The sequence below is a fragment of the Doryrhamphus excisus genome, chromosome 4 (assembly GCF_030265055.1).
Source record: "Doryrhamphus excisus isolate RoL2022-K1 chromosome 4, RoL_Dexc_1.0, whole genome shotgun sequence".
NCBI lineage: Eukaryota > Metazoa > Chordata > Actinopteri > Syngnathiformes > Syngnathidae > Doryrhamphus > Doryrhamphus excisus.
Window position 1 is genome coordinate 9361103 of NC_080469.1, and position 12949 is coordinate 9374051.

At 41.6% G+C, this 12949-nt stretch overlaps 1 protein-coding gene across 5 annotated transcripts in view; it reads right to left on the minus strand.

The window, feature by feature from the left end:
- Positions 1–12949, minus strand: part of emid1 (EMI domain containing 1) — a 64052-nt gene that overhangs the window by 9199 nt on the left and 41904 nt on the right. For all 5 annotated transcript variants that reach the window (XR_009129535.1, XM_058069705.1, XM_058069706.1 and 2 more), the window contains exons 4-10: positions 8428–8517; positions 8274–8335; positions 8049–8181; positions 6047–6091; positions 5865–5972; positions 4137–4232; positions 192–269 (exon numbers count right to left, since the gene is read on the minus strand). Coding sequence is in view for 4 of the 5 variants with exons in the window: in XM_058069705.1 (XP_057925688.1) it covers positions 192–269; positions 4137–4232; positions 5865–5972; positions 6047–6091; positions 8049–8181; positions 8274–8335; positions 8428–8517 (612 nt within the window). In the remaining variant the exon portion in view is untranslated. The remainder of the gene's footprint in view (positions 1–191; positions 270–4136; positions 4233–5864; positions 5973–6046; positions 6092–8048; positions 8182–8273; positions 8336–8427; positions 8518–12949) is intronic.

The following is a 12949-nucleotide window of genomic DNA, read 5'->3' on the forward strand; positions in this document are numbered from 1 at the left end:
ATAATAAAGTCTCAGATTATTGACTTATTTATTATGAATATTAATTATTATGATTACTTTACTCTCAAAAGTATTCTCTGAGTATTATTATTTTTTCTATGTGGCCCTAATACACCATTGCCATAGTGCATGTACTTGAAATAGTAACATCCAGTTCAAATGCTACTATGTAAATATATGTAGGTACCCACCTTTTGGCCCAGGGGGTCCCTGGGGTCCTGGTCTTGAATCATGGAAGGTGTTAGTGAAGAATAGGTCTTTTCCTCGATCTGAAATAAAAATGAAAGAAACACCCGCTGCTACCATCTATATTCAGTAGTTATGATACAAGTTATGGGAGTATTTCATGTTTGTGATTCACATTAACATTCTGTAGGAACTCTTTTTATTTTTCTGAACTCCAGAAACCTATGCAGGTTTCTACTAAACATATATTGCAGAAAGGTCAACATTGTACATTTATATTTTAGGCAAAAATTTCTATTATTTTGCAATAGACGTCTTTATTATGATTGACTTTGTAGAAACAAGCAAATATACCAATTAATAATGCTTCAGCAGCAAAGTTAAAACGTTGGTACTGGTTGGTTGTTTTTGGTACAGACAACATAAACTTAATGGAATTGTTCCATTCAAATGCAATACATCTTTACACCACACAACGTCGCTGTGTCGCTAAAAACTCCTGGTGTCCAGGTTCAACAGCTAATTCATTTCAGGCATTTCAGTCTCCATCTGTGGTCATATACTTAATTCATCTTCCAATGTGTTTAATAATGTTGGGTGTATGGTGTTAGTTTAATATTTCATAGACACGGCATCAACTGTCGCAGTTAGTTTGGAATCTCTTGGGTGGGCTAATTATGACTGCGGCTGCAGTCCACGGTATATCCATAAGTCCAGAATGCTAACTGAAAAAGTTATTTCGAACATGTATACTGGGGTTGGGCGATATGGATCTTAATATATATCACAATATTCTCGAGAATATCTTTGAATTCTGAAATTACTCGTTTTTCATCGTCCTCCTCTTCATCTGACCCTTTTAGTAATTTTGAATCCGTAATTCCAAGGCTTGTATCATTTTGCTTTGTGTTTGACATTGTTGTTAGCAGTTAGCTTGACTTTCCTGGGTGGTCGTCTTGCAACCTGAAGGTTTTGGGTTCGATCCCAGTGTCGAAGTGCTTTAAGTGCCTTGGAGGTGGAGAAGCGCTAAACAAGTAAAAGACAATTTACCATTTCTAGCAGCTATGACCAGTTGTAACCAGTTTTATTTAAAGAGATCTGAGTTAAAGCCGAGAGAGGAAAGCACCAAATTGTTCAAATTTCCAGTATCGTCAACAGAGCTCCTGCCATGTTTGTCCTCCCCAGGAAAAAAAAAGAAAAAAAAGTGACGTGGTTTGTATAACAACACTGGCAGGATGAGTCCGCACAGAAAAAAAAAGTGAGTGGAAGTGTGTGTGTGTGTGTTCTTGACATGAAGCACACAGATCCAGGTCAACCATTTGACTTGAGGGGGTAAAGGGAGAAGATGAACGAGGCTGATGAGAGGAAACATCATCCAGCTGAAAAATCATGGCACATCTCCAATTGAATTAGATGTCCAAATCAAACCAGTTGTCACTTTGTTTCTCTTCGCATCCGCTTTTAATACACTTGCTGGAATCTGAAGCATTGACATAAAAATTGGACTTCACTACCTCACTTCCAACTGAACAGAGGCTTTCAGATGCGAGTCTCAAGCACCAGTGGTCCAGAAGAGGGACGTTTAACCTCCTAGCCAAATAAACCAGTGTTTTCCGAGGAAAGCTCAGCAAAGAATTGCCCCATCACCCTCCCATCATCCCGCCATTCCCTGCTGTTGCTTTGATGTGAAAGAAATGGCTCCCAGTCTCGGGACTCATCGTGCCAACCTTAACACCTACACAGGAAGCTCATGCTGACAAGTCTGTGCTTGACTTTTGTTTTTAAACCGGAGAATCAACAAATATAACGTGCTGATGCATTGACATCTCGAGGAATGAGCAGCCTACATCTGGAAGCTGTTGAGTGACATCAGAGGTGGACAGGTTCTTATCACAGCATGAAAAGTCTGTGTCTCACACCATCTCTGTCTTCCACTTCACCTCCTTTGATTCTGTTCTGCTTGGCTGGGACGCAAACACGGACCAAGTAGCACTTAAATCCTATCTATTTATCTATCTTTCGCTTCCTTTTGTTTGGCTTCCACTGTTGCCTTCAACTTTCTCTGAGAGGCTGCGAAAGGAGAACATCAATATAAAGCATTCTTTACCCTCTTTGAGAGGTGTTTCATGAACATTGTGGCGCACCTTGTGATAACTCGTCTCGACTAACACAACGCCTCACTAGCCGTTCATGTCAGCGTCCTTTACAGAAGGAAGAGTGGATACCTTGCTCTCAATTTCGCTACAAAGACTCAACAAGATGCTCGTTTGCTTTCAGCGCCTTTTACCCGACGACTGGAGCACACGTCTTGTGCTGGAAGACACAGCCATCCCAAGCAAAGCAGACATCGTAAGTAGCATAAAATGTTAAATCAATGCACCGAAGAAAGATGTTTCAGTAATGTTTAAAATCATCAAAATATGTCAAGATAGTGTAAATGTTACATATTATCACAGCATGTACGTATATTCATTCATTCATTTTCTACCGCTTATCCTCACGAGGGTCGTGGGAGTGCTGGAGCCTATCCCAGCTGTCTTCGGGCGAGAGGCGGGGTACACCCTGGACTGGTCGCCAGCCAATCACAGGGCACATATAGACAAACAACCATTCACACTCACATTCATACCTATGGACAATTTGGAGTCGCCAATTAACCTAGCATGTTTTTGGAATGTGGGAGGAAACCGGAGTACCCGGAGAAAACCCACGCATGCACGGGGGGAACATGCAAACTCCACACAGAGATGGCCCAGGGTGGAATTGAACCCGGGTCACCTAGCTGTGAAGTCTGCGTGCGACTGCCGTGCAGCCTACAGCATGTATATCAAATGATAAAATGCTGTTTGTTTTTTTACTCTTAAAGTCGAAATAGGTGTGTGCCAATGATGTGCATTGTTCGCTAGCTGATATTAATTTATTTTCTGGTGTTACAATGCACATAACATGGAAAGAAATATGTGTTCATATTTCACATTGGGATTGCGAATGATGGGCAAAATTCCTCAAAAGTGCAGTTCCCCTTTAAGACAAAAATAGGACTTGTGGTAGTGTGTCGCCATAAATGTGTTCCAACAGGGAGCTGATTGGCAGGGGGACAGGAAGTGACTTTGAGGGTTCAGAGTCGACTTTTAGCTTGGCGTGAGTTATTGCAGCAGCAGTAGCCTGTGTTTTTATTAGGGGTTAGTGTCCCTGTTGTAAGATAATTGAAACTTGCAATAAAAGTCTGTTCCGGTGTTCAAGTCTGGCATTTGTGTGTCTCACCAAACATTACAATAAAATTACTGACAGCTCGTGACCAGTGTAGAATCATTCACAGCGTCTTCTGAATGCTCTATATTAGTATTTTAATAGACCATGTTCATTCATTCATTTTCTACCGCTTTTCCTCACAAGGGTTGCGGGGGTGCTGGAGCCTATCCCAGCTGTCTTCGGGCGAGAGGCGGGGTAGACCCCGGACTGGTCGCCAGCCAATCACAGGGCACATATAGACAAACAGTACACCATGGTTACACTTGAAAATGCGTAATTTAGGCAAGAAATATGTCAACTTTTTATGCATATTCTTTGGCTATTAATACAACCACATTCAACCATTTTAGTTTTTAAATATGATAAAAATAGAAAACAAGCACCAAGCTACAAATGCCCCCCAATCCACTATTTGGACACCCATGGTGCAGAACATAAAATAGATAAGCTATGCCTTTATTGGTGCCACAAGGGGAAATACTATGTGTGTACATACTGTATGTAAATAGTTGAAATGTAGTTCTAATGCTAAAACGTTACTTTTTAAACATTTTACAATGGTGGCAATTTGAGCTTAGAATTTTGTTTTCCCAGCAGAATGCATTTGACTTAGTAGCTTTCACTGTAATAGTGTTTTGGTAGAGTTAAAGTAGAAGTTATCTCATTGTGCGAGTGTTTGGTGTTTGTTAGGGTCTTACTGTCTGGTTCTGGAATGCGGGCACTCGCAGGAGCAGGTGGGCCTGGGGGACCTGGTAGACCTCTCTCTCCTGGGAGTCCTGGTGGACCACGTGGGCCTGACAGGACAAACGACAGAATAAACATCGTAATCTTTTCATTAAAAAACACCATAGAAGTGCATGATTGTGCCAATGTCTTGCAGTGGTGTGTGTGTTTTTAGATGAATCCAGTTAGAAAGACTGTGAAAAATAGAGTTTAACCCGACTGGCTTTGTTTATCTGTAATTAACATGAGGAAGGTTCTTAATGAAAGTCAAATAAGCACAATTAATCTTTGCAATAAACGTGTTGCCGGCACTGGTTCATTTTAAACCTCAACATGATGGCATGTGGTGTGATTATAGGAGCTCCATATGGGCCAGTCAGAGAAAGTGTACCCCTGGAGCTGGAAAACAAGGAAGTACCATAACAACATCTGACCTCAATGTTTGGATTTAAGAGGTAACGTGAACCGGTAAAAAGCCAATTCCGGCTCTTCGTCATGTCCAAAACTCAGCACCTTTCTCGGTGCTTGTGGCACCACAGTGGACTACAACTGACAGGCACAGTCTGAGAAATATTACTTTGCAAGGTAGTGGTATTATAACCCTGATTTGACACCCATCTAGGTCATTTTCACTTAAAGTTCCAGCCGAAGCAGCTGTGTTTTGGCTGCTTTGGGAGCAAGGGGACGGGTGCTTCCATGTGTAACAAGGGCTCAAATGACCAGTCTGTGTCATATTGTGGAAAATAATGCTTACCTGGAACAGACATGATGTCTAAAATACATACAACCAAATATGTATTTATTACCCTGATCTATAATGACACACAAGGTCATTTTACTCCCATATTGCCCATGACCGCTGTCTTAAGAAATAAGTGTTTTTGCATTATAATGGACTCCAGTCGTATGTTTATCTTTCTCCTTTAACAGGATAAAATCAGCACAATGACCACAGTACAGCCATGGATACGATATGTAGCACTGGTTGTGGGTGGCTATGAAGTAAAGGAGAAAGAAAAACAATAACACAATAGCCACATGGAAATCATAAGGACCTAAGATTTGTGTATGTATAGCTCATATTCATTTAAGGTTGAATTCAAATGGCGCTCCACAGAGAATTGGGGGTTTTATTGTTCAATGTCTGGTCAGAACACGGGTCATATGGCATTTTAGAGGCCTTCATGATCCAAAGCAGAGAAATAACAGTGTGTGTCGTGAGCAGATGTTACGACACACACACACACACACACCATTATTTGCTTTATTATCATTCAAGTCACAGCTGCATGTGGATTTACTTTTTCCTACAGTTGATTTATTCGAGGTCTGAATACATACAGCAGGTTTATTCCTATGTTTATACTGTGATTGGTGGCCACGAGCAGCAACAGCACGTGCTGGTAGTTGAGTTGACTTTAGAAGTGTACTCTCGAGACTTTTGCTGTCGACTAAAAAAATATTACTCAAAACAATCAATTCAAATAAACAACCAAATTCAGCGAGATAGAAAGTGCTTGGAATGTTCTGCTGGTTGCAACTGGAGCATCTTTTTAAGTTGACCAAGCGATTTAAGTGAAAAACAAACACTCCAAAGCCGGATATCATGGTTTTGTCTTGTTGTGTCCATAAGTGTTTAGTTAACAGCGAGGTGAACAAAAAGTGGAAAAAGTGTGTGTATGTTCTGTAAGCTGCTGTTTTACCTGCAGGTCCTGGGGTTCCCTTTGATCCAGGAGCTCCGCTTGGGCCCCTTACCCCTGCCTCACCCCGAGGCCCACTGGGACCTGGCAACCCTCGAGATCCCGGTTTCCCTGATAAGAGGAGAAATGAATCACTAAACATTTAACTGAATTATTTGACTTAACTAATCAACTGACTATTTTACCATCTCTGCCTGGAATACCATCGCTCCCCTTTTCACCCTGAGGACCTGGAATGGAAGAATTTACATAACTTTAATTGAGTTAATATTGATTACCTCTGTGTAATGTGCACTGCAGAAGCTCAGTGGAGAACAATGCTGATATGGTTTATGGAGATGGCGCTACGGAACCTTAAAAGAACATGTGGCCTTGAATTGTCCCTGTCTAACAAAAAGTATGTGCAGTCAAACCTTGTTGGCATATGCCCCGGTTTTTGAATTATTTAGTTGTGGTTGGACATTTTCACTTTCAGATCAATGAACACATTTAAATATTTTAAACTTGTTATTATTAAGGGAAACTCCGGTTTCCTCCCACATTCCAAAAACATGCTAGGTTAACTGGCGACTTCAAATTGTCCATAGGTATGAATGTGAATGTGAATGGTTGTTTGTCTATATGTGCCCTGTGATTGGCTGGCGACCAGTCCAGGGTGTACCCAGCCTCTTGCCTGAAGTCAGCTGGGATAGGCTCCAGCACCCCCGCGACCCTCGTGAGGATAAGTGGTAGAAAATGAATGAATGAATTAATTATTAAGGGAGGGAAAAAAATGCAAACATGGCCCTCTGTGAAAACTGATTGACTCCTAAACCAAATAACTGGTCGGGCCACGCTTAGCAGCAACAACTGCAATCAAGTGTTTGTGATAACTTGCAATGAGTCTCTTACAGCACTGTGGAGGAATTCTGGTCCACTCATCTTTGCAGCATTGTTGTAGTTCAGGTTTTTTCAGCATGAACCGCCTTTTTAAGGTCATGCCACAGCATCTCAATAGGATTCAGGTCAGGACTTTGACCAGGACACTTAGAAGTGTTCATTGTTTTTCTTCAGCCATTCAGAAGTGGACTTGCTGCTGTGTTTTGGATCATTGTCCTGCTGCAGAATTTGCTTGGGTTCATGAACAGATGAACAGACATTCTCCTTCAAGATTTTTTGGTCGGCAGCAGAATTCATGGTTCCATTTATCACACCAAGTCAGTGCCAGACCATCACACAACCACCACATTTTACTTTTGGTATGATCTTTTTCTGAAATGTGGCGTAACTTTTACGCCAGATGTAATGGGACACACAACTTCAAACTTCATCAACTTCAACTTCAACTTCAACTTCATCAGACCCACAGAGTATTTTCCCAAAGGTCTTGGGAATCATCAAGATGTTTTCTCGGAAAATTGCGATGAGCCTTTTCTTTAGCAGTGGTCTTCATCTTGGAACTTTGCTATGCAGGCGTTTTTTTTGCCCAGTGTCTTTCTGATGGTGGAGTCATGAACGTTGACCTTAAGTGAGGCCTGAAGTTCTTTGGATGCTGTTGTGGGGTCTTTTGTGACCTCTTGGAGGAGTTGTCGCGCCTCTATTAATTGGGGTCATTTTGGTGGGCCGTTCATTCCACTGTTTCATGTTAGGGTCATGCCATTTGTGGACAATGGCTCTCGATGTGGTTCGCTGGAGTCCCAAAGCTTTAGAAATGGCTTTGTAACATTTTCCAGACTGAGCTCAACTCATTTTCACTTTTCCACACAGGCCACAAAGGCATTGATTTTCTTCTCCCTTAATAATAAAATTAATATTTGTGTTCAGTTGTATTGTCATTGACTAATATTTACATTTGTGTCAGTGTGTCACTTTTTTTTTTTTCCAGTAATGCGGTAGTGATGTAAACTTTTTTTTTGCAGCAGTGAGTGCTGGGCTCAATTCCAGGAAAGCAGAGGTGAGGTCTTGGCCTTGCATACAGCCACAAAGCTCTGGTGAGTGTGTACCTCAAATGACTCTCAGACTGGAGGAAATGAGTGTATATGTGCAGAGGAGGAAATGGGATATGTAATAAGTGCATAAGTGAGCAGGTAGACAGGGTAGAAAAAGAGCTTTAAATTTTACAAATATGAAAAGTCTGAACTGCGCCTAATCCAAATAGTACGTATTTAACATTCCAAGTATTCACAACTGATTGCATGCTACGCTCACCAGCAGGTCCCTGCTCACCGGGAGCGCCCTGAGCAGGAGCGATTCCCATCAATAAGGCAGCCTCTGGTGCAACTCCTCCTTTGGACAGAGGGTAGCGTTGTGTTATGGACGGCAAAGCAGCGAGTCCTTGAACCTGGAGATGGAAGCCATGAAAACAAAGCATGTGATGAAATGTATTGTTTGTAAGATTTTAGTCGCTATTGGTGGTAGCATGAGTACAACAACCTTAGCTTCCAGTGAACTCAGCCTGTCATTCATTGCTGTAATTTGACTGCAGTTAAGACAGTCTGGAAAACAGAGCATTGGTGTTTGCATCTACAGGAGACTTACATCAAAGTATACTTTAATGCCCACTGTAGTAATAAATAGTAGTTCTTACTCGAAAGGGGCTCTCCTGTGCGTGCAGGAGGGCGACGCAATGTGGACGGTTTTCTTATTGCCTCCTGAGCCACCTGCTGCTTCCCTGCATCTGTGGAAGAGAAACAGAAAGAAAGATCTAACTTCCAGTCATTTAAAGTCATAATGTAGTCCAAATTTGGGGGTTTTGTCAAGGCATTGAATTGATCGCAACTGGACTTTAAACCTCATTTCAATCCTGGTAACCCATGAAGACAGAATTAGACGGGCCAACCCATACCCAGAAAAACAACCTGGTGTATACTGTCCAGTTCAGCACTGATTTTTACATCAAGGAAACCAGCTGAGCAGGTACATGTCACTATGACAATTGACGTACCCCTGGTGGTACGCATACCACACTTTCGGAACGTAGGTTCTAAGACAACCTCAGGTGTTCCGGGCATGCCCAGCCGGGAAAAGGCCCCGGGGGCAGACCTAGGACACGCTGGAGGGATTATGTCTCACAGCTGGCCTGGGAACACCTTGGTGTCCTCCTGGTGGAGCTGGAGGAAGTTTGGGCTTCCCTACTGAGACTGCCGCCCCCGCGACTCGGACCCAGATAAGCGGAGGAAAATGGATGAATGGATGGATGCTTTTTAACAAAGGCGGTTAATAGAAGACTATACACAGGCAGTTTGGTGAAGTCTTTTTGAATTTACATTCAATTTTTGAATTCACATTCAAAAAGGTAGACTGCCCAATACTCTTGTCCAGCATGACCAAGCTATAGTGACTTATTGCTGCTTTTGCCATGAACTTTTTACACTTGCTTGTATCGTGAATACATGTAAAGGTTTCATGATGGCATGTCTATTTCCATCATTTTCCATCAGCTTTGACCTTGCAGGGTCCAAGTTCACTGATTCAACCTCACAGTCAACCTTTACAGTCAATAAAGGTTTGGAAAGAAAAGTGAGTGTTTTTCACTTCCAACTGTGATGAGCTACAGATCACCCACTTCACATGACGTGTCAACACTGCCTGTTTTTTGTCTGTGCCACTTCTGAAAGAGACAAAAGTGCACGCTCTGCATCTTTGCCAAGTTTTCCTTTCGTATTGTTACTTGTGGAGTAGAACATTGGGAAGCGATGGGAGAGCGAGCGTGTAAACAATAAGTTGCCTGTGCAAAGACAATGGGCTTGTATTCTGTGCTGCTTTCATTTTATGAAGTGTGGAAGTTTGTGTCTCTGAGTTGTGGATGTTTTCAGTGGACTCCTTTGTGTGGATCTACGCAGCCCAGGTACTCCTGCTTCCAAACAAGTGGTCGAGCTGAGCACCTCATTAGGCACCAGGAAGCATTTCCTTCCATTCTGTGACCAGCAGCCATCGACACTAAAAACAGATATGAGTTGGAGCAGGGCAAAGGTTATGTTCCTTAACTTATTGTCTTATTTCCCAGCACTGTATCTCTAGTCAGAAGACAGAAATGGGGGCTGACTGTCCCAAAGAAAAATAAACATTTGGGAACTTAAGACAGGAAACCAGCCTTGAGTGATTACATAAAAAAACTGGGTGATGGTGGTATGAAAAGTACACAAAGAATACGGTTTGTGGTAAACTGAGACTGCGCCAATAATTCCTCTTCCTCAAAACCTGCTTATGATTTCAGTGTTTTGGCTTGTGGGTATTTCAGAGAGGATTATGGGTAAAGATGGATTTCAGAAGCATAAGGCTTGTCTATAATGTGGAAAACCTCCTTCATGTTTAGATAACAATGTAAACCTTGTCGCAGTCGAGGCAGTTAATGTGCTCAGCATTCTGCCGTAGAGAAAGTGGTGGGTTTTATGTGCAAGAGGAGGCTGGCTTTAATTATCAAATTTGGGCTCTGGATAGGAAGTCTTGCTATCACTCTCCTTCAAAGAGTACTTCCCCTCCTTCTAGAGTTAGAGCCTAAATCCCCTCACCCACACATTGGGTATTGTGCCAGCTATAAGCCGGATTTGGCCTAAGGACAACCGTCTCCTACATACTGCTCTTTCACAATCACCCACTGTATTTTTTAGCACTAATGTGAAATAAAGCTCCTGTGTGACTTCAAAAGGAAGCAAGGACCACTTTGAGGTTTCATGTGAGATGCAACACTAGTATCATCATCACGTTTAATAGATACTAGCCCCTGATGTATAGCTCCCAGTGGGCTAATTGCCCCAGCATGGAGGTCAAATAAACGTGTGGACATATTTGACCTCTTGCCCCCATGTTGCACTGGGTCCTAATCAGTGAGTCAGTTAGGCCTATTCATTAAAAAAAAAACAACGCCCCGCTGAGAGTTCAGTGGGCCACAGGCCAACATTGGCTGACAGTGGCTCTAGTGGGTTTTATCCTACTCTACTGCACATGCTCTCTTTTGTCATTTGTTTGCAAACACTCTCTGAATCATCTGTTCCCCTGCTGCTGCAATCACCTCATGTGAGGAACGAGTGAAGGTCAACGTGAATCCAATATGAGCACATCATAGCCTGTACTGTATATTGTATCATATAGTTGTAGACACAACACACTGATTTTAGCACATATTTCCTACGGCCTCATTTGTCAAACCTCAGTGGGCCTATTAAAAAGTCATGCATGTGTTTGCCTTACATCATGCCTGTACTGGAGGGTGAAGGTCAAATGGAGCGGTGAAGCCTCTAGCCAAATACTCACTAATAGGCCTGCCAAGGCACACATCAGATGGACCTTCAGTGCACTATTTTTCTCTTCTTTGCATTCCTCACTGCTTTGTTAAATGAAAAATATAGATGATGACCTTGTCAACTTCTGATGCTGTTATAATGTCTGCATGTTAAATTGCATACTGAACTGATCAGGATGGGACTGACTTTCCCGAGTTTCCAGATGAATCCTACTACTTTAGATTTGTGATTGATTCCAATGTGGGGTGCAGTATGTGGACACACTAGGAAATGTGAGCAGCAGTTTCTTAATGCCAATCTTCACTAAAGACTAGCCAAAACTGTGAATTTGTTACATTTGTGTTTACATTTACATTTACTGTTGTGTAATGTTTTGTTGATGTTGTTCAAACAATTAGATTAGAGATTGTCTAATTGAATGGGTCTTTGTTTTTATATTTAATATATTTTTTCTAACTTGAACCTATACATGAAGCCATATAAATAATAAACATTTAATGTAGAAGTTAATTTTACACATTTGGTAATGGATTGGCAATGGATTGGATTTAAGCAAGTAATGGATTTAAGCAACAACAACAACAAAATCTGAGGAACCAGTTGGGAGCCAAAAGAACCTGCTCATTTTAGGGATCCAAGCAAAAATAACCAACTCCCTAAAAAGAAACAAAACCTTCCATCACTAATTAGTGTCACTCAGTTTGTATTAGTAGGCTATTTTTCTGGTTTACATAGGGCAACAAACTGATGGGCAGTGCCATTATGATTCTGGGGCCATGGTGCACATGCTGCAAAACTAACTCAAACTGTGTGAATACATTATGATTAATGTATAATGATTTCATGACAAAATTGTAAGTGTGGCCTTTGCGCAGTAGAAATACAGCATTCAACAGTAAAAAACTTGATTAAGATTAAAAACACTTGGGGCATGAAAATGCAGACAACAGTAGTTGTACAAGTTCCTAAAATATAGAGTAGATAAGTAATGTGTTGTACAAATTGTAGTTGTGTCATTTTATGGCAACTCCCCCCAACATGTGCATGAATTAGAGGTGTTCTTTAAGTTTAAAGCCACTTATGTGAAACTAAAATACACAAAAAGCTTCTTCTTCTTTCTCTTTGGGCTTTTCCCTTCAGGGGTCGCCACAGCAAATCTCCTCCATCCAACCCTGTCTTCTGCATCTGTCTCTCTCACACCAACTACCCTCATGTCCTCCTTCACTATATCCATAAATATCCTCTTTGGTCTTCCTCTACACCTCCTACCTGGTAGCTCTAAACGTAGCATCCTTCTACCAATATATTCACTATCTCTCCTCTGGACATGTCCCAACCATCTCAGTCTGGCGTCTCAGACTTTATCTTCAAGGCCTTTAACATGTAATGTCCCTCTGATGTACTCGTTCCTGATCCTATCCATCCTGGTCACTCCCAATGAGAACTTCAGCATCCTCATCTCTGCTACCTCCAGTTCTGCTTCCTGTCTTTTCCTCAGTGGCACTGTCTCTAGACCAAACAACATGGCTGGTCTCACCACAGTTTTGTATACTAAATATACTTTATATTTTGTATACTAAAATTCACAAAAGCTATGAATACTTAAGCTAAGACATTAGTTTGCCCTGCTGACCATGCATGAAGAGAGCTCACACTCTGCTGCTCCCTAACACACTTGATCCCCAAAACCCACCTTGCCATGTTTGTTTTTTTTTCCTATATTCAACAATATGCACACTTTTTCTAATGCACCCCTCAAAAGTGCAGGGATATGTTAGTGACAAAAATGCTGCAGTTCTTAACTTGTATTGATAGTTTTCCTAAAAGTTTAGACATAGCGAGACAGAGATTGTAAGAAGGGTAAAG